General features: G+C 39.8%; 2 protein-coding genes and 1 long non-coding RNA gene across 36 annotated transcripts in view; 1 reads left to right on the top strand and 2 right to left on the bottom strand.

Moving 5' to 3' along the window:
- Positions 1–359: 359 nt before the first annotated feature.
- ISCA1 (iron-sulfur cluster assembly 1) lies at positions 360–14,672 on the bottom strand. Of its 2 annotated transcripts, XM_069575796.1 has the most exons (5): positions 13,693–14,630; positions 10,174–10,278; positions 7,355–7,408; positions 3,303–3,408; positions 360–2,193 (listed from the first exon to the last, which is right to left on the bottom strand). In XM_069575796.1, exons 2-5 carry the CDS (start codon positions 10,192–10,194, stop codon positions 2,045–2,047), a joined length of 330 nt encoding a protein of 109 aa, XP_069431897.1. In that variant the 5' UTR covers positions 10,195–10,278; positions 13,693–14,630; the 3' UTR covers positions 360–2,044. The 2 variants fall into 2 exon arrangements, with proteins under 2 accessions (XP_069431897.1, XP_069431896.1); XM_069575795.1 differs by lacking the exon at positions 10,174–10,278 and having other exon boundaries at positions 13,693–14,672.
- On the top strand, positions 14,111–15,805 carry LOC138433336 (uncharacterized). The gene is made up of 2 exons (XR_011254266.1): positions 14,111–14,769; positions 15,194–15,805. It is a non-coding gene; the product is annotated as an uncharacterized lncRNA (long non-coding RNA).
- A 3,625-nt stretch (positions 15,806–19,430) lies between these two features.
- The window catches only part of TUT7 (terminal uridylyl transferase 7), a 58,551-nt gene continuing 50,638 nt past the window's right edge, over positions 19,431–27,343 (bottom strand). For 21 of the 33 annotated variants that reach the window (XR_011254264.1, XM_069575762.1, XM_069575767.1 and 18 more), the window contains one exon: positions 19,431–20,434. Coding sequence is in view for 14 of the 33 variants with exons in the window: in XM_069575767.1 (XP_069431868.1) it covers positions 20,367–20,434 (68 nt within the window). In the remaining 19 variants the exon portion in view is untranslated. Of the gene's footprint in view, positions 20,435–24,725; positions 25,731–27,343 lie in introns of those variants that run through there. The other 12 variants (XR_011254265.1, XM_069575763.1, XM_069575775.1 and 9 more) reach the window with 1 other exon arrangement.

Raw genomic sequence — 27,343 nt, 5'->3', positions numbered from 1 at the left:
TATCAGGAGTCATACCACATGAGAAAGTGAAGAACAAATTGTGTGGGAGGGTGTAGGCAGCAGTTTGGATGAAGCGAATGACCCTTATAATGAAAAGGGGAGAAAGACAATGCAGAAGAGAAAGGATGAGGATGAGGACGAGGACTCTGGAGCCCAGAGCAGTCTGAAATGGTCTGTCAACAGCCTTGCACAAGCAACCCAGCTACTGAAACAGTGGATGGAACAGAACTGGGCGGGGAAAATCCTGGCGGCAGGGAGACAGAAAAATCCAGCATTACTTACTAGTAGCAACAATGGCTCTCCTCCCAAATCCTGCTGTCTTAAAAGAAAAGGCAACTTTATGATCACAAAGAGGCTAGTTTTCTTTTTTTTTATTGGCAATTCAATCTCTACATATATACAGTATTGTATAAATTATAAGTGGGTTGACAATTATAGTAACAATATAAATTCATAAGCATTTACATAAAGCTGCTGCTCTAGGTTTTGGTGCATTTTGTGCCAGGTACCTTAGTAAATATGACAAACATAAAGGAACTCAGCTACTCCAATTCATAAGAACAGGCTTTCAAAAGTGGCAAATATGTCATCTCATAGAACACTTAATAAGTCAAATCCAGGAAAATCGATAACTAAAGGACAAAAGGAACACTGTTTAAGAAAGGGTGGTGATAAAAATGTTAGGTTAAAATATTAGGCTTAAATTTTTAGCAACTGGACTTAGGGTCCAGAAAGTGTACACATGCTGGTAATTACAAGAAAAGATCCCCATGTTCTGCTTCAAAATCACTACCACATTTCAAAAGAACAATTCTGGGTTGCTACGGTGTCCTCTTCCCTGCTAGTGTGAACTACTGTTCCAAGTCCTAGTGAAATAAGATGGTAATTCACACAAATGGGTTTTAAAATAAGACTCTTCTCACCCCAAATAAAATAAAGCTAAATATGCTCTCCAAATTACAAGGAAATCTAATCAAAATGCTGACCAGATAAAGAAGCTAGATCACCCATTTACCTCCACTGACTGCCTCAGAGCACAGAGCTGGTGTGGCACCTCCAAGAGAGGAGATGTGGGTGGTCCCCGCTCTGCCCCAGTCCGGCCTGCAGTGTCGGGGGACAAAGCGCATCAGCATCCCTGGGGTTTTATTCCCCAGGTAAAGAATCGAGTGAGTGGGTTAGATGGCTTTTCAGAGAACTTCCTGCTATCTTTTTTTTTGGCCTCGCCACGCAGCATTTTGGGATCTTGTTTTCCTGATCAGGGATGGAACCTGTGACCCTTGCAGTGAAGTGGGGAATCTTAACCACTGGACCACCAGGGAAGTCCCTTAAAGAGACTTCAAGAGAAAGGACCTAAGTTAGCCTGAGGTCTCACCTCTGGGCAGACACTTAAGAGTGGCAAAAGAAATGGACTTAAAAACAGGTGGGTGAAGTATTTACCTTCTGATCTCATCACTGGGAACTGTTCAGCACTATAGTTCAAGGAAAGCTTTGTCCAGTATTTTAATCTAATGGCTGGGGATGCTACAGGGTGATAAGCAGATGAGGCATCTGACGCTGAAATTCTGGATAAAAAATGTAGGGACACGATACCAAGTCTGGGTAGGAAAACAGTGCACCATCACAGGACGCCAGCAGTCTAGACTTCTTGCCTCTGAATTTCCAGTCATCAGTCTTGGTGGTAAGTGAAAGAGCTACCAAAGCACAGCTGTTAAGAATACGTTTTCTGAAATCCTCCCAGGAAGGCCACCTCCATGGGACCAGTTCTAACAGAAAGGATGCAGGAAGGAGAATTTAACTTTTTCTTTACAGATCAGAAAGAAGACCCAAAGAGAGCAATGGATTCTCATTTTCTGTCCCGTATAAAGAACAAAAGTATCAATTCTTCTGGAATCTAACACACTGGCTTTATTTTCAAATGCATCACTTTATTTTCCTTGGAAGGCAGCCATGCACTACACACCTTAAGCACGTGACAGTCACATGGTTTCTTCAATAAGCCCCAGAGCTTCCACAGCTCTCCTGGGGCCCAAGCAGTCCTGAGGAGTCAAATGTTAAAGCTTTCTCCACAGCCACATGTTCCTTTGATGTTTGGGTTATTGAACACAAACTCACTGGATAATTTGTCTTCAACAAAGTCCATTTCTGTTCCTAACAGTGTTAGCTGTGCTTTCTTCTCGATGAACACTCTGACTCCTGAGGGAGAAGAAAACGATGAGTCATAGAACATGAGTCATGCCCACCCTGGAACCTGCTGATTCAAAGCACAACTGAACTTTAAATAGTAACCATGAACAGAAGTCAAACAAGACGCTTTTGAATCTGTCTCATTTCCTTAAAGGAATGCAGTGCTCAGTTTCCTGTCTGTCCCCTTTCCTACACAGTAATTTATGTCAAAAACAATTCTATTAGGCTAGACAACTGTACACAAGCAAATTCCAGGACAATTCTATGTAAAACTGGAATTTGCCACATGATGGAAACCTGTATATTCTCAGTAAGAGTGCTGTAAAGATGCAGTCAATAAAATTAATGAAAGTCCTGAAATGACATCTGTGCACACAAAAAACTGCCAAGCCTTGAGAAACACAAAGGACTATGATACAATGGACTGATTTAATAAGACGAAATCAGAGTGATCAGGGCAAGTAGTTCTGTCTTTCTACTTACGGATTGGAAAACTGATAATAACATAACTTCCTAGTTACTATGTAGGTGGAGGTGGGTATCCTCATAAATACAAATGGATTAAGAAAGCTGTCTTCCTTATAAGAAACTGAGTCAGATAAAAGATTACAGGATTAAGATACTTTTATGCATTGATTTTAAAAATAATATTTACTTATTTGACATAGATGCTTCACACCAAAGTGGCTGGTTCATTCAAGTGGTTGAAGTTTTATCATCTTAAAATCTTTAGGTACACAATGATAACCTTTCATAACTGAAACATGTAAGTTTATCTACTAATCTATCAACTGATTACTAAGAGCACAGCTCTGGGGTAAACTTGATTGGATTCAAATGTTCACAAGGCCATTTCCTAGCTGTGTGACCTTACGCAAACATATTTAACCTCTCAGTGCCTCAGTTTCTTTATCTGCCAAATGGGGGCAATTTAGAACTATTCTCATTTAGTTGCTGTGTATAAAACAGTTAACATATGAAAACTTGTCAAACCACGCCTCCCTCACAGTGAGCATCAGACACCATTGTTACTATTATCATCATTACTCTTCAGGCTTCAGAAGGCTAAACATTTTAGGTAGAACAAAGTGCCCATAAAAAGTTTGTATAAAGCTCACCATCTTGAATAACTTCTTCATCAGAGTCTCCTTTTGTCTTTGTATATTCTAAAGTGTAGGAAAGGCCATTACAACCCCTGGTTCGGACACCGACTTTCACACCAACCTGAAAAGGCATTGTAAAAATAAACCTGGTTTTGAAGAAGCACAGATTAAACAATTATATTAATGAAAGCCCTATCTGACATTCATTTCTTCAAAAGTGAAAGATAAATATTAGATTTCTGTTATACAATGTCCCTTTAGGAAGCAGAATGAGAAGCTAGCATATAAAAATCTCAATTATCTACACATATCACTACAATGCTGGCAGGGATCTGAAAAAGAATAAAAACCAATTATAGACAAAGAAAAAATATAAAGGGAAAACTGCCCCCCCAAATTACAGTCATCACTACCATAAAAATGAGCTATGTGTTTCTTCCTGTTTTCTTTCAGCCTACTACTACTAAGTCACTTCAGTCGTGTCTGACTCTGTGCGACCCCAGAGATGGCAGCCCACCAGGCTCCCCCATCCCTGGGATTCTCCAGGCAAGAACACTGGAGTGGGTTGCCATTTCCTTCTCCAATGTATGAAAGTGAAGTCGCTCAGTCGAGTCCAACCCTCAGCGACCCCATGGACTGCAGCCCACCAGGCTCGTCCGTCCATGGGGTTTTCCAGGCAAGAGTACTGGAGTGGGGTGCCACGGCCTTCTCCTTCTTTCAGCCTCTGTCATATAAAATCTAAATTTTTTTTTTTTTTGGCTACACCATATAGCTTGTAGGATCTTACTTCCTTGATCAGGGACTGAACCTGCACCCTCGGCAGTGAAAGCCCAAGGTCCTAATCAGTGGAGTTCCAGGGAATTCCCTAAGCATAGCTTTTATTAGAAGTAAAAACAAAAAAGTTTTTTCTCTGTTTTTTTTTTTTTCCATTTAAAACATTTCCCCATGTAATTAACTTGTATAATTACCATTTGCAATTAATGCCTTTATAATATTCCACTATACCTAAACCCAAGTTTACTACTTAACGATTACTATTAGCCATTTAGTCTGAGAATGACCATTTTTAAGGGAAGGATTTTAATTCCAAAAAGGAATAATCACCTTTGCTTTTTTAAAGGAAAAAAATATCCAATGGCAGAGATGACTAAGAAAATTGGACTTTCTCAAAAATGTTTTTGCTCCACCTCATCACGTGAGCTGCTCCCAGAAGTTTCCCTGTGGTTAGGTTCACCAGTGTTCAGAGGCCATCACCTGGCAATCTTACTTTGCCTCTACATGACATGGGGCCGTAATTCTGCAAACATTCTCGACTACCAGAAAGCAAAAGATTGCAGTCAACACAGACAAAAGAAATTTAAAAAGTGATCAAAGAGCACTTTTAAAATACTAATGTCTGCTTCTATGTAATTTTCTAACATTTCCCCAATTTCTATTTTGGGGTGCCATCTTCTTTTTCATGTGTGTATATAGCATTATTATAAGAAGTATCATTTCAGTAAGCTGATCTTGTTTCCCTGAAAAGCAGTAACACGTGCCTGCTCCAGGAAAGCAATATAACGTGGGAAGACATCTGGTGAAGAGCGTGAGTTAGATGTTAAGCCATCTGGGGGTTCTGATGAACCAAAGCATTCAGAGCACTTTCTTCTGCCTTCAAACAAGGAGACAGTAGTCTTATTCATACCTTCAGAGTGACAGCTTTGAGAATCTGTGAGGAAATTTCACATACTCAACATAATAATAAACTGCCTGACTGAAATTCTGGAGCACATGTCATAAATATTTAACTTAGCTTTTCTCTTTACAACAGGAAGACTCAACGTAGCAGGGAGTTCAACCATCAGGAATAGATTCAGGCACTTTAGGTAACTGGAGTTTGGAGAAGGAACTGCTTATGCCACAAATAAAAGGGTTGAGCAGACACTTTTCACGTCTGCTCAACCCTTTTCACGTCATGAACAAACATTCCTTAACACTAAACAAAATTGTGTCAACTGGTCAATTTATGCTCTGGTCTTTAGTCTACCCAAACTGAGCTGGAACACTGATACACTTTAGATTTAATAATTCTTAGGAGGAACGAACATGCTAGAATTCCCATTACACTGTAACACAGATTGTGCAAAAGAACCCAGAAATTACTCTGTTGTCTAATCACCAAATTTTAATTGTCTTGGAAGTCATTTACATATCCCTTAGATAATTAACGATGCACTAAGATGATATGCATAGCCCTTACTGAACAATTCTACATCTAAGAATATAGTCTACATCGATGAACTAAGCTACACCTACAGGTCTAGAGCAATGGGCATGCTACGGACAGTAAATATATGCTGAATAATATCTGTGGCAGCATTGAAAGAGAACAACCCCAAAGACCTTTTATATGAGAGCCTGGCTAAATACACTTGTTCAGTGGAATATTCTGGTCTATGCAGCCATGGAAAAGAATGAGGACCTTTACATAAGGACAGGGAAGGATCTTCAAGCTGTACCATCAGGGGCAAAGCAAAGTGTCACCACAGCCTGCCTGGCATGTTTTCACCTAGGCTGGAAAAGAGACTCATGCAAACGCACCAAGCAAAGCCCAGGCTGGTGGCTCCCCTCAGGGAATTACTCTGGCAGAGGCCGCTAAACATCCTGCAATCCACTCTCAACAAAGAACTGCCCAGTCCAAAGTGTCACCGGTGCTGAGGGTGAGAAACCCTGGTCGGGGTATAAATAAACTACAGATGTCTCTGAAAGGACACAAGGAGGCTGCCTCTTAGAAGGGAGTGAACAAAGAATGTGGGGTGAGAGAGTGACTTCCTTTTCAAAACGACCTGTGTTATTTGGATTTAACAATCATGAGCATATTTCACTTTTTAAATAAAAACCCCTAATTAATGAAAGTATACTGTTCATCACTTTCATCAAGAGGCTTTTTAGTTCCTTTTCACTTTCTGCCATAAGGGTGGTGTCATCTGCATATCTGAGGTTATTGATATTTCTCCCGGCAATCTTGATTCCAGCTTGTGTTTCTTCCAGTCCAGCATTTCCCAAGATGTACTCTGCATATAAATTAAATAAGCAGGGTGACAATATACAGCCTTGACGTACTCCTTTTCCTATTTGGAACCAGTCTGTTGTTCCATGTCCAGTTCTAACTGTTGCTTCCTGACCTGCATATAGGTTTCTCAAGAGGCAGGTCAGGTGGTCTGGTATTCCCATCTCTTTCAGAATTTTCCACAGTTTATTGTGATCTACACAGTCAAAGGCTTTGGCATAATCAATAAAGCAGAAACAGACTTAAAGCTCAACATTCAGAAAACAAAGATCATGGCATCTGGTCCCATCACTTCATGGCAAATAGATGGGGAAACGGTGAAAGACTTTATTTTTTTGGGCTCCAAAATTACTGCAGATGGTGACTGAAGCCATGAAATTAAAAGACGCTTACTCCTTGGAAGAAAAGTTATGACCAACCTAGATAGCATATTCAAAAGCAGAGACATTACTTTGCCAACAAAGGTCCGTCTAGTCAAGGCTATGGTTTTTCCAGTAGTCATGTATGGATGTGAGGGTTGGACTGTGAAGAAGGCTGAGCGCCAAAGAATTGATGCTTTTGAACTGTGGTGTTGGAGAAGACTCTTGAGAGTCCCTTGGACTGCAAGGAAATCCAACCAGTCCATTCTGAAGGAGATCAGCCCTGGGATTTCTTTGGAAGGAATGACGTTAAAGCTGAAACTCCAGTACTTTGGCTACCTCATGCGAAGAGCTGACTCATTGGAAAAGACTCTGATGCTGGGAGGGATTGAGGGCAGGAGGAAAAGGGGACGACAGAAGATGAGAGCGCTGGACGGCATCACTGACTCGATGGACGTGAGTTTGAGTGAACTCCGGGAGCTGGTGATGGACAGGGAGGCCTGGCGTGCTGGCGTCCTGGATTCATGGGGTTGTGAAGAGTGGGACACGACTGAGTGACTAGACTGAACTGAACTGATACTGTATATCTCAAGATAAACTTATTGCGGAAACACAGCTTCAATTTGTTAGTAAATATTAGTCTGATTGGTTTTACTTACATGTTCAGGCTTATCTTTAAGAAGTTGTTTTATCTTGTTTACTGCTGAAGGTGTCTGAAAAAAAAAAAAAGGTTATTAAGTTGTTAGTTACAAATTTTATGTTCTTCAAAGCATTGTATTTCCTAGGCTTTAAGAATTCAGGACTAATCTTTAACAAATTCATGTGATGAATTTATGTTCCATTCTTGCCAAAGTACCTTTTGGATTTTATAGAGGCATATGAACTCTACTCAATTAAAAGCACTTTAAAATTTAAAAAAAATATCTATTAGCAACATCCTCTTCATCCCTCCTTCCTCTACTCTGGTCAAGGAGGGCTCCTTGTCATAATCTCTATGGTATTATCTACTTAGATCACAAACTTAATTTTTCTGGTCAGCATATACTTTGTATTCCTACATTATGCTCGGCAAAAGGCACTCTGCCTAACACACAGAAGGCACTCAACATTCAATGAATGACATCAAGCACTGCACTGGGAGAGACAACTTTCAGGCATTTTCCCTGTTGATCATTATTAACTCTGTTGTTCATTCTACTTACCCTAAAGCTATTCAGAGCCAACAAATGCACACTTAGAGAAAGAGTAACAGAATAATAACACATCAAATAACATAGAGTGTGCCTCTCATGCCAGTCCCACCAAATGTTCAGAGATTCCTAAATCAGCATCTCGGTTATCTAAACGACCAGAACTACGCTAGTCAAAGATACAAAGAAGGACACACACAAGTTTTCAGGAGAAATCCTGTTTAACTGAGCCTAGTTTTCTCAAAATAAGAAAATGTCTCGATGTACTTACTACATGGGTATAGATAAACTTCCTTGAAGAAAAAGCTTTTCCAGGGAGAAAGCCTGTCCCAGGGTATTCTTGGTCTATTTCTTAGCTGTGTCTTAGCTCAGTACTTGGCTTAAAAAGGGATAAAAGTCCCTCTTCCTCAGGATTCTTGTGAAGAGTCAATGAGCAAATTAATGAAGAGCATCTAGAACAGTGCCAGGAACAAAGAGCTCAACATAAGCCAGCTGTTACCACAATGATGAGAGTGTGTTGTCATGAAGAGACACCTTTCCTGCTTTTTCTTTTACTAGCTCCTCCAGCTGGCCATGCTGTGCTGGCTCTCTAATTTTCTATACATGCGTTTCCCTGGTTTATGAAATTGAGTGGACATTATGACCATCACCGTGGCCATAACTCAGGCCTGTGCTGGGGGAGCGGACTCGATGGATGGCCCGGGTGCGCTCTTTCACTCCGTCTTGTGGGGGCTTGACCAGAAATGAAGATGCTGAAGCAGAGTCTGGACCCAAGAGAACTCATGAAACCAATTTAGAAGGTTGAGACTAGCATTAAAAAAGCAACCCTCTCTCTCCCCCTCAAAATAGAAGATAAACCAATGCACTGCACTTGATTCAGTTTGTGAAACTTTGACTTCAGTTATTAATATATGCTGTGTACATATTTCTTACTGTGTGTCATTGAAAAAAAAAAGTTAAGTTAATCACAGTGGGTTAAGGTTTAAAAAGGCCATTTCCCACGGTTCTATCAGAACAGGAGCCAGCAGAGCAACAACCTGGAGTGGGATGGGGGTGGGGGAAAGAAGGAAATGCAGAAGAATTATGGATTTTTTTTTTGAGATTACAGTATGTCAGCTTCAAATAGTTACAGAAATATTAGTGAAAAAAATTTTAAGTGCTTATTTACCCTTCTAAATGCCAGTAAAAACTAGATTTCCAAAATTTTCCGGTCAAATTTCCCATGTGAGAAATTAACCTAATTACTATCAAATTACAATCAACAGATTTTCAGTAAATTTAAAAAAAAATGGCACAACCACAGCAAAATATCTGCTGCAAGTCCAACCTGCTGTGGAACCTTGGTTTATAGCTGGTGGCTTGGAGGTGTGCCGCTGTGTGATATAAGATCAGGGCATGCATACTACGCTGCCCCTACACCCCCTGGTGTTTCTCTTCATCCCAACCAGAGACTGGACCTGGGCCAATCTTTGGCAGTAAAAGGACCAAACCCTGACCACTGGACAACCAGGCAACTCCTGAGCCCTATACCTAACTTTCTCACTTGTCTAATTTGGCTTTGCAAAAGTAACAGGTTTCCTTTTTTTCTCATCTCCTGGTAGAAAACACTTAAGCAGCAAACAAAAACAATTCAGAGACAGTGGTTCACTTATCACAAAGTGGCTGATGTTCAACATCTCATACTGAAAGGAGCTTGAGGGAAAAATAACCTGTGTGTCGGGGAACTGTTGTTACAGGAATCAAAATGTGTCTTAACGGTCTAGCGTCAGGCAGAAACCAAACGTACTCCACTGGGAGGAGTGTTACTAATGAGGATGGATAACCTTGCTGAGTACTCAATTCAGGGGAAAGAATCTTCCAAGTGATAGATTTTCAGAAGTTGGAATGTCTAAACAGGAAACATTCGGGACCTAAGATCCTTCCAGGAAATAATATAAAAATTTCACAACAACATGCTGCATGCCTAACGACTCTCCAATTTCAACATACTCCCCCAAACAATTAAGAAACCCACATCTGTCCAAGAAATTTACGTATAATTAATGAGTCTAATTCACCTGAGATTTGGTCAATGAATTAAAATTTAAGCAGCCCCTGAAACTCAATGAAATATAATGATGTCTTTCATACGTGTATCACAGAACAAAACATTCTTTCAAGTGAGAGTATCTTTGAGTGAGATATTTTGGCCTTAAAAAAATAAGAGTTCCAGTCTGTTTTTGTTGCCGAAATTACGGGAAAAAGCACTGTAGGTGAAAAAACTTTTTAACTACTTCATAGCAACATACTTTTACTTTATCCAATGCCATAGGGTTTCTATTCCTTGTAGCAGAAACTTTCCATCCTCAATACTGTATTTCCTTAGTCATTCCCCAGGCAATTTTCATTTTTTGCTGTTTAAGGAAACAAGATTAAAACCCAAAGTTAACTCCATGATTACGTATACTAAATATGAGCCAACAGCTACAACCTATTTTAGTTTCATAATAAATCTGACATTTTACAGTTTAAAAGATGGCAGATAAGGAGTAGCCAATGCATATATTACAGTATACTCTGTTTAATTCATTCTTTAACAGCTATGGCATTATGGTGCTGTTTCTCTTTTGCTTTTTACTATTCCTGTGTCTGCAGGTAATCATTGTTATCTATTCACAATTCGTAGCCTACTTTTGAAAGTTTAACATGCTTCTTGACACATAGTATAACAACATACATATATTCACTGTTTGCTGAGTACTTTCCAGATGCTTAATGGCTTATATGCATCATCGTTTTATTCTTCCGATTCTGTGATTTACGTATTAAAGTTTAAATATTCAAAAAGTTGCACAGGACTACCAAGTCAAGAATGAAGAATTATGACTCCCAAACCTTAAAAAAAAATCATGATTTACAAATCTCACCAACAGGATTTACTCTAATGTAACTGACCTTTCACTGTTAGACATTCAGGCTACTTCCAATTGTCTCCTGTGTAGTGCCCCTGAAACTATCTCCATATACAAGTCCCATAGCTTGGTCACTGTTCCAAAGGACTTCTGGGCTAGTCCTTCAGTGAATAGTTCCTTGAGCCCCCAGTGTATTTAACTTACATTGTTTCCATACCCTTCTCAACCAGGTGCAGCTAAAAATTAAGCCTTAAGACACTCACTGTATATAATAAATTAACCTCTCTCCGTAGCATCAAGAGTGATGCTGGCTATGTGCCATTAATCTTTATAGCTTTAGCTGAGCTTTCGGCCAGCTGTGGGTATATCTCTAACAGTAAATTAGGGCTGCAATGATTCTAATTTGTATAATGGAAATAAAGGGCTCTGCCAGCAGTGGGGGTTTCCCAGGTGGCACTAGTGGTGAAGAACCTGCCTGCCAATGGAGGAGATGTAAGAGACATGTTTTCAATCCCTGGGTTGGGAAGATCCCCTGGAGGAGGGCCTGGCAACCCGCGCTAGTATTCTTGCCTGGAGAATCCCATGGACAGAGGAGCCTGAGGGCTACAGTTTATAGGGTCGCAAAGAGTCAGTCACAGCTGAAGTAACTGAGCATGTACGCATGTCAACAGTGGAATGTTAAAATCTTCAAGTTCTTTGGTTAGCCAAAGTAAAATTACTCTGGCTCCTGTATGTTCAACACCTTTCAATTCCTGGTCTGGCGGGAAGTAGGGGAAGGGGACATCATCCACCCTGGATGTTCTCTGCAGGTGTCAAGGGTACCGCCTTTGATGTGGTGGGTTGAAATCTTACGGTATTCTATCAAAGACCTACCCTGGGCTGCATAAAAGTGCCTGGGACTAGTCTTTTAAGTCTTTCTCCAGGACACGGCCAACTTCTCCTGGATTAACATCAGTTACTGCTGATAATTTGGTGCTGAAAACATGGAATCATACTTCTTGCTGACAGGTATAGCACTTCTCCAAGGTTGCAATACATCTAATTCTTGTCATAATACGTCTATGTCAAAACTTTTATATTTAGCTAACATTTCTGTCTTATCAGTTTTATTATCTCATTAAATTTGCTCTTATCTCTCTTCACTTATTGGTCCTTTGATGATTTCATCCCTTTTGCACTTAAATGAACATGGTGTTAAATGTTTGCAAAAACACTTGAAAATTAGGCAGACACCAATACATGTGTTAAGGCCAGTGTTAAGACTAGGCAACACATGCCAGGATTAAAATGACTGCAAGCCTGCTACCACAGACCTCTGGTGGAAAGCAACAGGGGTGTGCTTAGGCACCAGATAAGATCACAGGGAAAGAGACCGAAGTGTACTAGAGAGTTAAGTCGGATAAATTCACACAACGGACTCCTGCATGCTAACTGGAAATGTTGATATAAGGCAATGCAGAGTCCTTGTGAACCGAACACTGATATGATAAAGCAGTGCTGGTGACAGAACTGGCCTGGTAAGCTAGAACAAGTAATAGGGTATAAAGGAGCAAGCACGGATTGTGAGCTAGGTTATCATTCCCAGTCATTTCTAGAGGTGCCAAAGGCCTGGCCCACGACTGTGTCCCTGGAGGGTGGGAAATGTAGGTCTTAGACTTAATGGTGTATCCTTCAGAAATGAAAATGGGCTGGTGGCACAGAAAAAAGCAATGTAGAATACAGGATCACCTCTTTATGGACCTAAAACAGTGACCCATTAGGAAAACAAATTCTCCCACCTGATCGTGACTTCATGGTTTTGCTAAATCCTAATTTTCCGGCAGCAAGCCTTCTATGGCATCAGACTGAACGAAATCCATGATTCATTCTCATCTTTTTTCCCAGTCTTCAGGAAATGCTTGCGCAAAGGTTTCTTAACCAAGAGTAGTGTGTGTGAGAAGAATGCTGATTATAAGTTTTCTTATGAAATTAATCTTTTAAAACTGCACATAGTGACTGCTTAATGGGAAAGGAGTTTTCCTTTGGGGCCGGGTGTGTGTAGGAACTACGGTTCCATAATACTGTAAATGTATTAAACGTCACCGAATCGAACGCTTAAGAATGGTTAATTTTCTGTGAATTTTCCCTCAGTTAAAAACAAAACAAAACTGGGCAGTACGTCAAGGAACCAGCATGCACAGTTAATTCTGTTAAGGAGCTACAGCACGTACTCTGGTCCCCTTTGAGTGTGTTTGACCTTCCACCCTGAGTACGTTGGAAACTCACTCAGGGTAGAAACGTAACCTTCTTTGTTCTTTCTGAGAGTCACCACGACCTAGGACTGCTGGAGGCATAGAGTACCTCAAAGCCTCTTCCACCCCAGACATCAGGAAGCAACCCTTTGTGCACTGCAGCCTTGATCTCCGCAAGGGGGGTGGGCTTTGTTGTCTGCGCTCTCACCGGCGCTCACGCACACCACTGAGATCCTCCGGCTGGGCTCGACTCGGCTCCTCCATAAGGGCCTCAAGCTGGTTCATTCACCCGTTACGCCTGGAACCTGGCACACCAACCTCTAAACCACCCGCGATCCCCAGCAATGCAGCCCCTGCAAGAACCTGCGCGGCCCCAGGGTCCCGGAAAGCCGCGCTGGACTGCTGGGGGCCACGCTCACACCGCCCCTCCCCCCTCCGCACGCGGCAGCGCGCGGCCTGCTGGGAAACGTAGTTCCCGGGCCTAGGTTCCCGGAGCCGCACCCGCCCGCGCTTGTTTATCTCAGGAGCAGGGGCGAGTAGGCGGTGAGGGCGATGCGGCGGCTGCGGGCCGGGTCTAGGGCGCAGTCGTCGGGCCGTGCAGTGCCCCGCCACCCTGACCTCCCACCTTGCGGAGGGCAGAGGTGAACCAATGTCACCGGCCCGGCCACGCGCCCCAGCCACTCACCAGGGTGAGGGCGGCCCGGGTGGGCTGCAGCTTCCTCTTGCTCACAGCCCGGACAGTGGCCCGGACTAACGAAGCCGACATCCTCGCCGTCCTGCCGCCCCGGTGTTTAGGGCTGGAGGTCGGCCATCTCAACCTCTCTCCATGGACACCGCGGGCGCTCTGACGCCACAAGCTCCGGCGCACGGAGCCCTAGGCTCCGCCCCTCGAGGGCCCGCCCTCACGACCGCTATTGGGCGGTCCGTGTGAGTGACGGGCGGGGGGCGGGGCGCGATGCTAGGGCCTCGGTCTGGTGACGCGGGGGGCAGGGGTCAAAAGAAAGGTCGTCACTTTGCCGGGTGTCTTGGCTCGCAGTCTCTAGCAGCACTGGGGCACGTGGAATGAGCTCCGCCTTGTGGACTCGGGGCGCGCGGCACCTCGCCCTGCCCTCTGGACAAGGTGCTGCGCCGCGGATTAAGAGCTCAGAGAAGTCCACAGGCCGGGGAGCTGCAGCTTTCAAGGACAGAATGGATCCGAGACCCCGGCAGCTCCACACATTCCCATCTTCCTTTTCGGTTCAGCGAGGCAATTTTTAGGAGTGTAGGATTACTGCAGATCAATAAACAACAACCCTTCCGCCTTCCCCAAGCTGCTCGGGAGGTTGAAAGATGATACTAATGCAAAGTTCCAGTCTTACTGTAAGATGTGACTGGGCAGCTCGGGGGATACTCTTTTATAGCGAGTATCAGTCGATAACTTTATTGAATACCTGTTGCTTGTCAGATTTTGTGGCTCCCTTTTAATCCACAAATATTTCCCGAGCCCCAGGGACTATGCTGCTGCTGCTAAGTCGCTTCAGTCGTGTCCGACTCTATGCGACGCCATAAATAGCCCACCAGGCTCCCCCGTCCATGGGATTTTTCAGGCGAGAGTACTGGAGTGGGTTGCCATTGCCTTCTCCATCCCAGGCACTATACCCGGGCATTATTAACAGGAAGCCGGGTAACCGGAAGGAGAGAGATCGTGGTAGGAAGTGCAGCAGCGGTTACAGATGGGAGGATACCACCAGGAAAGGAGGCATTTCTCGTGGAAGTGCTAGAGGTAAAGGGGGAAAGGAGGGTATGTGGAGTAGTGCTGGGGAGGATGGATTCTTGAGCAGTGTTTTGTTTTTTTTAACTTAAAAATACCGGGCCAGGGCTGGAGTGACGAGTTTGGGCTAGGAGAGGGCTCCCGCTCGTCCCTCGCTGTGCACGCCACCGCGAGTGGAGTGTGAAGTGTTTATTAGAGCCCAGTTATATTTCATCCCTTAGATCCTACAGAATTGGTTAGTTAAGAATTCATTGATTGTCTCTCTGCTATTGAGATGCAATCGCACTGACAGTAAGAGGATGGTTATTTTTCCAAGCCCCGCTATACACAGAAGAAACTGGGATTAGGCGATGGTAGCGTGGAATTTTGGCTCATCTTTGACTAGGTGGGTGATCTAGGTCAAGGCACGTTCCTTCTCATCCCCTTTCTCCTACAGATACGGTGAAAATTAAACGAAAAGCTCTTGGAAGAGTACAGGGCATACAGCAGCACTCCATCTACTCTGCTAATGGGTAACGCATACTGGAAGATGCCATAAATTGTGAAAATACTTTATATATAGTACAATACTATTATACATTTGTCTAAACCCACAGAATGTGCTATGCCAAGAATGAATCTTAAACAAAGGACTCTGGGTGATAATGATGTGCCTGTGTGGGTTCGTGGATTGTTAACAAACGTCCCACTCTGGTACAGCATGTGGACAGTGGTGGAAGTTGGGGCACTGCACCACACTGAAGGGAACTCTGCTTTCTGCTCAGTTTCACCGTGAACCTAAACCTGCTCTAAAAAGTAAAGTTGGTTAATAAAAAAGTTAAAAAAAAAAAAAAAAAAGCCTTGCCATGCTCTCCTACAGGGGATCTTCCAGAAATCAAAGTCCCATCTCTTATGTCTTCTCCTGTATTTGCAAGTGGTTCTTTAACACCAGTGCCAACTGGAAAGCTTTTTTAGGTCGGTGCAAAAGTGTTTGCGGTTTTGTATTATTGAAATCTGCCATTTGATATTGGGATACATTCTTAAATAAATGTGGTTATGTTACATACCATTTTAACGTGCATTTCTCAGTTTATGTTTTTTGCTAATGACTTACTTCTTGCTGATTTTAGACTATGGAAATGTTAGGCAAAAAGCAAATTTGAGCGACTTTCTTATTTGAGTTCAAAATGGGTCGTAAAGCAGCAGAGACAACTCGCAGTATCAATACCACCTTTGGCTCAGGAACTGCTAATGAACATGTAGGGCAGTGGTGGGTCAAGAAGTTTTGCAAAGGAGACCAGAGCCTTGAAGATGAGGAAAGCAGTGGCCAGCAATCAGAAGCTGACAACGACCAATTGAGAGCATTATCGAAGCTGATCCTCTTACATGAGAAGTTGCCCAAGAACTCAACATCAATCGTTCTATGGTCATTCTGCATTGAAACAAATTGGAAAGGTGAAAAGGCTCAGTAAGTGGGTGCCACAGGAACTGACTGCAAATTTTAAAAAATTGTCTTTTTGAAGTGTCGTCTTCTCTTATTCTATGCAACTGTACCGAACCATTTCTGGATCAGACTGTGACGTGCGATGAAAAGTGGATTTTATACAACCAGCGGTGACTAGCTCAGTGGTTGGACCTAGAAGCTCCAAAGCAAGCTTGCACCAAAAAAAGGGTCATGATCTGTTTGGTGGTCGGGTCTGCTGTCAGTCTAATCCACTACAGCTTTCTGAATCCTGGTGAAACCATTACATCTGAGAAATATACTCAGCAAATTGATGAGAGGCACTGAAAACTGCAACATCTGCAGCCACTTGAAGCCAGCATTGGTCAACAGAAAGCACTCAGTTCTTCCCCATGACAATTCATGTCTCACAACCAATAACTTCAAAAGTTGAACAAACTGGGCTATGACGTTTTGCCTCACTGACCATATTCACCTGACCTCTCAGCAACCAACTACGTCTTCAAGTATCATGGTAACTTTTTGCAGGGAAAACACTTACACAACCCTCAGGATGCAGGAAATGCTTTGCAAGAGTTCATTGAATCCCAAAGGATGGATTTTTATGCTACAGGAGTAAACAAACTTATTTGTTGGCAAAACTGTGTTGATTGTAATGGTTCCTATTCTGATTAAGATGTTTGAGCCTAGTTATAATAATTTAAAATTCAAGGTCCAAAATCACAATTACTTTTTCACCAACCTAATATTTAATACACTACTCAGTTTTTATATACTATCACCAACTCAATGGACATGAATTTGTGCAATCTCTGGGAGGTAGTGAAGGACAGGGGACCCTGGTGTGCTACAGTTCATGGGGTCACAAAGTGAGACAGAACTTAGCAACTGGACTGAACAGCTCAGTTTTTAACTTGTTGGCTGTTTTGCATGTACATACTCAATCACATAATCTATTTGTCAGTGGATGAGGTATACCTCATGTTATTTGAAACTGGTGCAGATCCCTGAAAGAAACTGACATGTTAGAAGAGTGTCTTCATGACTATGTAAAAACTGTGTGCTTATCTCAGAGCAGCAGCTGTCCTGTGGGGTCAAAATAAGGCATGTATTTGGAAGTGGCTGCAAGGTATAACCACGTCTAGATTTCCACTAGTAGGTTAAAAACTTACAATGGGGAAATGTTCAACACTGCACTTCAGGATTTAATTTCAGGGTTCTATACATTAAAGTGTCCTCTGGGTAAGACTGCACTGGATCTTCACTACTGTGGAAGGGCAGGTATGATTTCCATTTTGCAGGCAAGGAAAATGAACTGCTTAGAGGTCAGGGGGATTTTCTACACTCTTCAGCTACAAAAATGGCAGAGCCAGAACCTAATTAAGCCGAGAATTCCAGTCAGTGCAAAGTTGCTAAATTCTTGACTGCTGCTATCCAAATAAGCTGGCTTTAGAAGGAAAAATAAGTACTGAGCACATCTTTGCAGTTTTAGAGAGGTTTGTTAAATTGTTAGCTTTTTCAACAATTTTCTGCCTGTAACATGAACCCTATTGACTTACCTACACAGGATTTTTTCCACTAGGGTAATATATTTATTTTAAATAAATTGAAGTATCTCAGAACACCTTAATAGTACCTCTGACTGTGCATACTGCTGCTATTGTGAACACTCAGCAAGAGATTAAAAAGTGCAGACTGGGGGTATTAAAATGGATTTCAATATTTTTGTTTGAGAGAAAGAGGAAGGGAGAACCCTGGTAGTGGGGCATTTTTGGAGCTTGTAAGAGACAGGCCAGCTGCATTTGCAAGATAGCCACGCCCTGGAAACTGGACTCGACATGGAACAGATGTACCTTTCCCCTAGCTGGGGTGCTGAGAAGGGGCTGGGACAAGCACCCAAGTAAAGGGAGTGAAGAACCAAGGGCAACACATTATCCAGGTCTGCTGGCAAGCACTCATCACTGTCCCAATGATTCAGTGTGAGGACTTGAAAAAGCTATCAAATTCGTTGGACAGAATCTACTCTAGGAATCAGAATAAAATGTAGGGAACTTTTAAATATTCTTAAAAGGATATATGAAAATATGGCATCCTGAAAAGGAAGATAAGAAAAAACTAAAAGACAGGAACAGGAAGGTGATGGGTGGTAGGTTAGGTAAGTTCAAGAAAATTAAAAGTACAGTAACAAAAAACTGATGTGAGAAATGGCAGAATGACACTAAAAATTAAGCCAGTCACATGGAGATCAAGCTTGACAAGTTTTCCCAACAGAAAGGAAAGAGATGATTAGGAGAGGCATTTGAGGAAAAAAAAAATTTCTGAGAAATAAAATTATGAAAAAGATATATTCTAAGAGAAACAATACTTAGGTGGGGAGAGACACTGGATTCACTTTTGTTTCAGACAAAAGTTAATGTCAAACCTTTGTTTGATACAAAAGGTGTAAGGAGAAATAAACACAGAAGCATCCAAACAGAAAAATAAAACCTATAAGGGAACAAAAATAAGATTGGCTGTAGTCTTCTGTGACTATGCCAGAAGACAATAGAATGGTATCAAATCTTTTCAAAGAAAGTGACGAGAATTTTATGTCCAGTTGACTTTGCAGAGCCACGCAGCCAAAAAATAAAATGTGTGCACGCGTGCAGGCTAAGTGGCTTCAATTGTGTCAGACTCTGTGACCCTATGGATTGTAGCCCACCAGGCTCCTCTGTCCATGGGATTCTCCAGGCAAGGTTACTGGAGTGGGTTGCCATGCCCTCCTCCAGGGGATCTTCCTGACCCAGGGATCGAACCTGTGTCTCCTGCACTGCCGGCCGATTCTTTACCCACTGAGTCCTCTGGGAAGCGCCCCCCCCCCCCACCCGCCTCCACCCCAAATAAATAAAGTTAATTTTGATATGATTCTTCTTTAGCTGGAAAATGTCTTCAAGGAATTTGTTTAAAAGAAAAGCATACAGGTATGCTCCTTTCAAGCCCTCTTCTATCTGGGAACGCTTGCCCAGCAAGCACCCTCAGCAGCCCTCCCTATACATTCATGCCCTTAAGTCTGTGTGACTCATCTGCACACTCCCGGGACTTGGCAGGCACTGGCTGGCAGTGAACACCAGACAGCACGAGCACATGGAGATGGAGCGTGGAATAAAGGGGAGCAGAGCTGTACCGCCCTTAATCCTTCACCTAGTTTCCTCATGAAATTTAGGACTCTCATTGGAAAGTAAGATGGATAAAATTACAGGTTGAAATCTTGATTTTATTTCAAAATGATAATCCGAGGCATGGTTCTGACCATTTCTGAAGGGCTCATGAATTAGAGAAACAGTTCCATGAAGGCTCCAGTCAGATCAAAATGATACCAATCAAACTTGTGATTGGCAGAGATAGCCTCTTTAATCATCAGGGATTTTAAAAGTCATCCACCCTGATTTTGGAGTATCATAAAAAGTAAAAATTACTTTTATTTTGTCATTTTTCCTTTGCAAATGTTTTTAGCAGCAAACAGGACTCTTGTTTTCCTTACTTCATTTTTATGACCATAGTAGTTATATGTCAACTTAAAGTTAGAGAGGGAAAAAAACCAAAAGCCCTTCAGTGGCACTGCTCATCTGTAGGAGGCTCACATAATAGGTACTCATGTTCACGTTATCAATTCTACAAATATCAATAAAATAAGGTTTGTAAATCGTAAATACAGCAGTAGCAGTTCACACGTTTGACACGCTTTCACACAAGGATTCAGTTGACAACAATAAATATAATTTCCCCTCTTTAACAAACAAAAAGGATTTATAAAGGAAAAAAAGGATTAATTTACTTGGAGTTTATCAGCCCACTATTTTTAGTGTGCTTCGAAATAATTAAAAAGCTTGAAACTGTATTCAATGAATACTGGCCCATAGTTACATTTTTTTTTTTAAAACCTGTCTTAAATACATACATCATGGCTTTCTATTAAAATCCTTAAATCTATAGGGATCTGTAGTAGGTAAGACTATATTAAACATTTTTTTCCTCATTAACAATTTCATTAAGTTAAAAAAATCTGACATTTCCCTTAAATGTTAAGTTGAAGCCTGATCTATGCTGCTGTGTCCTGTGAAATGAACCTAATTTTCAAAGTGAATAGGAACGCCTGAGTGGCCATTTAGAATGCGGCATTTTCCTTCCCTCATGATTCCTGCTGGGTCCTCTTCGCTGAGGCTTTTCCCTGAGTCATATATTTACTGGAAAGGCTACCTAGAGGAGGGGAAAAAACAAAACCCAACATAAATGAAACAGGCCTCACTGTATCATAAATGCTATACAATTACTTCTTATGGTTAATTATTTACAGAAACCTCATACTTGTCACTTGTTTTGAATCAAGTCATCTGGCTAGATATAAAAAGGTATAACAAAAGCCTCGTCATAATCTTTCTAAACGCAGATGAGCTGCTAGAGTGACGTCATGTTATGACATGCATGCTCACTACATACTGGTACAGAGGCCAGGAGAACTTTTTAAAGCTCTGCTTGGCATCTGCAACCAAACAGAATAAACTCCAAAGAATTCTTTGGTCAGAAATAAATATCTCGAGTCATTCCTCTGCAGACATGAAGCTGTAAATGGTGACATGGTAGCCATAACTTATTGATTTAAAAGAAAAAACGAAATTTATTGTATTTACAGCTGTAGGACAGAAATGAGGACTGCTAATTACATGCACACCACAGAACAGTTAATAAATTTTGTTCTGGAGTCAAACAAATAGTTCAATGAAACAAGAAAACTGACAATTTCTTAAATGATTACTTACAAGAAAGTAGTATCTAACAAAGGATATACACATTTTAAACCAATGGTGCAAAGTATGGATTGTTCAATAACTGGTATTGTGTCAAACAAGTAATTTTGGAAGGAAAGGGATAGATAAGTTCCCTTCCTCACATCATACTTTTCCTCCTCACCTAATTTCAAATGAATTAAGAATTAAATATGAGAGAGTCAAAGTATAAGAGGTAGTGAATATTCTGGAGTGGGGAAAGAGTTTCCTAAGTATACCACATTATGCTTTACTTATTAAAAGGGCTTTCTATTCTTAGCACTAAAGAAACTACAAATCCACAGAAAAAAGACAAACACTAATAGACAGCTGGTGAAAGAAAAAGCAACATATGAAAGAGAAAAGAAAGCATGTAAATAGATAAAAATTAGTATCAGTGGGAATGCAAAGAAATGCAAAGTGAAACAAGGGGTTAATTCTTAACCACTAACTGCTGAAAGAGCAGAAGGACAGGCAGGTGTGCACAAACTTTGCTAAAGGAATATTCATATAAACCACAGAAACCTTGTAAAGTATGCAAAAACTCACATGTCCAAAACTTGTGATATGCCTAATTATATTATAAACACAGTAACATATTAGGTATGCAGAGGGTACTTAATAACATGAAAAATGAAGGTTATAAATCCTCATGAATAGTATTTTCATTAAAACAAAAAATTAACAAAAAAACACATTTGAAAAACACCACTAATCAGATATGTATTGCCTCATTTTGCTTATCTGTAAAATGAAGACAATAATACCCATCCCCTTGGAGTTATTGTGAAGATTAAATAAATTAATATAGGTAAAATAACTGCACAGTACCTGGCACATAGAAAGTGCTCAGTTAATGCTAACTATTATCATTACATTGATGTAAAAAGATGGGAAGATTTTATCTTCAAACTCAAATAGTTAATGCTCTAAAATGGAACAAGTATAAATGGCTTTTACTTCCAATTTGCCTAAACTATACTTTCTAAAATGTCCAAAGTCAACTTATTAAGTATGCAAACAAACTTATGTCCCCTCAAAAGCAAACTTTCCAAAGCAAGATATCCCGAGAGTCAACTCACAGTGAAAAATCAGTGATATGACAGGAAGAATCAAAGCACTCTGAGTATAAATACCATATTCATACCACATAGAGTCTACTGATCAAAAATATCTGTCTTTGACATTCTAAACTGCATGAGTACTGAGGAAAGGCTTTTCACTTAAGGGACAAAAATTTATGTCAGTATCTCATACTCTACATACAACCAGATAGAATAAAGATCTAAATAAGAAAAATAAAGTTTTAAAGCTATTAGAAAAAAAATATAGATGGATATCTTTACAACTTCAGGTGAGGGAACAATTTCTGAAAGACAACCCTAAAATCATGAATCACATGTTCATGAAAACCGATCATCTAATTATCTCAAAATTAAAAACTGAAGTGGTGTAAGACAAGATATATTGGAGGAAAATATTTAGAATGTATGTAATAATAAATACATGGTCTTCACAGCCAGTAAGCATATAAAAAGATGCTTAGGATCACCAGGGTAAAAAAAAATATCCATTAGAACACCACAGTGTTTTTTTCACTCATATTGTATGAATAAACACTGCTGATGTAAGTGGCAACTGTTTCAGCCAATGAGGGGGTATCTGACAGTACCTAACTAAGTTGAAAAGGCACATATGCACATATGAAAATGCTCTGCGACACAACAAATTGATTTCTAGGAACTCAAATCCTACAGAATCTCTCAAATATGCTCAAGAAGACTCACACAAGAGTGCTCACTACAACACTGCTTCTAACAGCGAAATATCAGACATAGTCTAAATGCACATGTACTAGGTGATTTTACATAAAGTATTCTGTATTTATACGATGCAATACTGAGACTAAATCCATACACAACATATATAAATTTCAAAATCATTTTGTTGGATATAAAAATCAAGTTGTAAAAGATTCATATGATATAGTGTGAGTCATTTACATTTAAAAATTCACCAAGGATATGTATATTAAAGGATATATATGTTAAAGGGTACATATGTAAAGAATGGGTACCTGAATTCTTATTAATAATAAATGATTGAAAAGAAAATATGAAAAAATAAAGCCAATTCTCTAGTAGATGAGTTGTTGTTATATTATTTAGATCTTAAAAAATTTTTTTGCCCAAATGTTAAAAAACTGTTCTAAGAATAATACTTATAGTTTTATTACTTATCACATAAACATGTAATCCCCTGTATACATATATATACATATATGTATATGTATATATATATGGGTGTGTGTGTATATATGTATTTAAAAATCTCAACATACCTGAAGAAGCTTCATGTAAAAAAATTCACACATACAAAGATAAAACTATGGGCCTTCCCTGGTTCAGTGGTTGGGACTCTGCTTCCACTGCAGGGTTTGATCCCCTGGTTGGGAACTAAGAACTTGGATGCCACATGGTTCAGTTAAGAAAAAAAGATAAAACTACTATAAATAAAATATGAATTTTTATGTAATCTGGAGGAAGAACATGAAATTCTTAAAAATGTATAAGCATGACTTGAAACTACCATAAAGTTGGCTGGATTAAACTACTAAAACAAATGTATGCATGGCAAAATAAATCATAAATGAGGTAGAAAAAATAATAAACTGGTGACGAAGGATACTATAACATATTTGACAAAGCATGAATAAATTTCTAAGTAGAAAGAACTGAAGACAAAAATGAACACTCAAAAATACCAAGATGTAACATGAAGAAACACAAATGAAAATGTGGGAAATTGTTAGCATTCAATGGTAATAACAGAACTTCAAGCAGACTGGCAAAAAAAGACTATCTTCAATGAAGCAAGGATATGGAAAAATTGTGACTGACTCTCTGAAACTGTCCACAATCGCAATGTGGCATTAGTGGTATCACTGTCAAAATATGGTTGCTTTTAAATCTATTATTCTTCTAAGTGGAAATTTATCCTGAGGAAATAACTACACAAATATGCAAACTGACATTGCAGTGTTTTATATAGACAGTGGTCTTCAACCTTGGGTACATGGTATTAAGCTATTCCTGAATAGCTTAAGAGGACAAGTGGGTAGAGTTTTAAGAGAGCTGACCACAGTGCTTCAATTTTTATCTGAGTTTTTTCTGAGAATGTCTTTGTGGACCAGGCTTTGGGGTGGTTCTCAGGAATCATACCACTTTCTCTTTACTCTTTCACAAGACACAGAGAGAGAGACACGTGTGTTCTAACCATTCACCTCTTAATGTGGCACATTACCCGAGGGTGAAAAAAAAAAAGCCTTGGGAAGCAGAGAAGCACACAAAATGCTGGGATCTGTAGCAAAATGGGAATACATCTAATAAAAGCCCAAATTTTTAGCTTTCATAAAATTACACTGATAGCTGATGACCATCAGAATAACTTCTGATTTATGCGATTTTTTGGTGATTTGATTAAAAAGGAATGGAAATAACTGAGTGGCACTGTTGTGTCTCTTTCCCTCCCAGACTCCAAAACCTATTTCTATCCCTTTTAATTTGCCATTATAAAGACTAATGAGGCTTCACAATGTTTATGAAGTATAAACAAAAAGATTAGGAATAGAAATGATTCACTGTTTCATTCATGCAGTAAGTAGTACTACTCCAAAGATAAATGAATGCATGGGATAAAAATCTCACCTAATTAAATGACAGTCATTTTCAGTAAGTAAACACAGGAAGCAATTTTTAATCAAAATTTGTAACATTGGTTTTGGTCAATTATATTCTTCTAACAACTAAAAAAACAATTTAGAAGACATTTTTACACTTTGAGATTTAACAAAAAGCTGAAAAATTCAATTTATATGAACACTTTTGTGGCCAGTCAATAAAATGCTTGAAATATATATGATAAAAATATATCATCTTAAGATAAAATTCCATGGAAGTGAAACAAAAGAATTCAAGGAGAAAAAAAAAGATGTAAAATTTCTGCAATAATATTTATATTTCATTTGATACATTTAAAAAGACTGATTTAAAAGTTTTGCTTTAAAAGTGCCAATATTTTAAAAAAAAACCTCCAGAAATTATATGTTTTGCAACTATGATGAAAAACTGAAATGTCAACTTAAATACATACAAGGAGATATATGGGTGGTTCAACATTTTGGGAGCGAGTATGCAAGCAAAAAAGTTTTGAAGACACTGATATAACAAACATTTGAAGAGAACTAGTTCCATTAATAAAGAATAGTTAAATACATAATGTATGTTCATATACTGGAATATCAAGAAGGGTATGGAAAACAATGATCCATATATTCACTGATAATAAGATCTTCCCCATATGGTTTTCAAAAAGTGCTTCTATTATTTTAAATTTGCTATCATAAAGACTACTGTGCTTTTGTTTTAATAAGTAAACTTTAACATTCTGGTCAAGGAAAAAAGTATACATTATCATAAAGGAGAAAAGATATTAACCAATCTCTTATAGCATCTCCAATATTTAAGATTTCAAACCCTTGGATTAAAATGGAATAAACAAAGACACAGAGGTAGTTTCTTTTGAAAAATAATTTTCTTTCCAATAAACAGTAGATTAAGCAATAGAAAAATGTTAGTTTCTTGAGATTCTCATATCGAACGGTTTATGACTATGGTTCTTCAATCTCCACATACTCTTCTTTTGTTAAAAATTTCCATTATATATTTGTCCTAGAAGTTAGAGCATAGTTGGAGACTTTGTTATCTACAGCAGTAAGAGTAATAATAATTTATCGAGTGATGTGTGCCAGATATGGTGTTAAGGGCTTTACATATATGAAACTAATCCTTACAGTTGCCCTGTGAGCTATTAGCCCCAATTTATGGACAAGGAAACTGAGGCAGAGAGGTCCACTAACTTGACAGAGGTAATGGAGCTAGTAAATGATTGGACTGGATGTCAAACTAGAGTAAGTCTGACTTTAAAGCTCTTGTTCTTGATCACTCTCCCACTCTTCTTTACTCTGTCAAAATGGGTCCACCTCTAATCAATAAAACTTACTGAACATCTAAGGCACTGTTAGCTGTGTGTATGTGACGGAGGGAGGAAACTTGTGGGATTTTCTATCTACTGCTGTCTCATTTGAGAGTCAGGAACTATATGTAGCTTAGTGGAATGGAGGAAGTATCAGGAGAGGAAAGAGAACTTGGTTGATTATCTGATGTGGGTGGCTGCTTTTAGCACAGCAGCACGAGACAGATGGTGCTTTTGCCAATTTTATAAACGGGACACCTGGAGCTCAGAGGAGCTCACCTCTTTCTTCTAAGGTCAATTCAGCTATTGCGGAAGAACAGGGGCTGTACACACTAGCAGCTTCTCCTTAGGAAACCACCCATGCATCACAAATAAATAAAGTCTGTGAAAAGAAAGAGCTTTCTGGAAACTTAATCCTACTTAATGTTGAGACATTTCACATAACAACATACATAACTTGTATAAATTTTTCATGGATAAATCTGACAGTATTAACAATTGTCATTAACTTGAAGAGTTTATTAGAAAAGATAAGTTTTAACCACCTATAATTTTTTTTTTCTGGTAGAAAGCAAACCTTATTTATTGCAATAACTTTTTTTTTTCTGTAGTAAGCTTAAATTTTATGGTTACTCAAAAGATTTATAAATATGTAAATCTTTCACTCAGAAGATAATTTATTGAAATCCTAACCTGTCAATTGGTATTGCCATTTCCAGGTATACGTCTAACATCTGTACCTTTCCCCCACTTAAGAAGTTATATTAACATTTTACTTTCAAGATGCGTAAAATCTTTAGCAGAAGCAATGCTGACAGATGTCCTGCAGAACACCAAACGCCACTGGCGCCCACCAACCTCTGCTCTCACATCATGCAGGTACTGTTCTAAGTGCTTTTACATAGATTTTGCAACAGTCCTACAAGATAAGTATTATTATTATCCCCTTTAACAGATGAGGAAACTGAAGCAATGGAGGATAAGATCACAAAGCTAGAAATCACACCATGCAATCTGACGGCAAAGCTGATATTCATAAACATCTTATCTTTGACAAAACAAATCTCAACTAAGTAAGGACCAGTATTTTCTTAAGTAAAGTGTTCTGGAAATGCCTATTCAAGGCTGAAGCTTGTAAAAGCAAGTCTTTTGGCTTTACATCTGGTAACTATGTGACCTTCAAACTCTCAGAGGATCTATGGGAAACAACCCCACAAACTGCAGTGGACTTTGTCTCCAAAACACTTTCACTTGCTGAAGCAGCTTCCAGAGCAGCTTGTCAATCTCCTCATCCATGTTTCATGGCTAC

Source organism: Ovis canadensis, chromosome 2, assembly GCF_042477335.2.
Source record: "Ovis canadensis isolate MfBH-ARS-UI-01 breed Bighorn chromosome 2, ARS-UI_OviCan_v2, whole genome shotgun sequence".
Classification (NCBI taxonomy): Eukaryota; Metazoa; Chordata; class Mammalia; order Artiodactyla; family Bovidae; genus Ovis; species Ovis canadensis.
This window is presented reverse-complemented; position numbering and strand designations above follow the sequence as displayed.

What these genes read in the sequence shown, in the direction of transcription:
- ISCA1 (XM_069575795.1), bottom strand. Translation starts at nt 13,773, where the DNA reads ATGTCGGCTTCGTTAGTCCGGGCCACTGTCCGGGCTGTGAGCAAGAGG. An exon ending in CCCGGGCCGCCCTCACCCTG is followed by an intron (nt 7,409 to 13,692) that starts GTGAGTGGCTGG and finishes TTTTTTTTTCAG; the next exon opens with ACACCTTCAGCAGTAAACAA. An exon ending in TTAAAGATAAGCCTGAACAT is followed by an intron (nt 3,409 to 7,354) that starts GTAAGTAAAACC and finishes ATGCCTTTTCAG; the next exon opens with GTTGGTGTGAAAGTCGGTGT.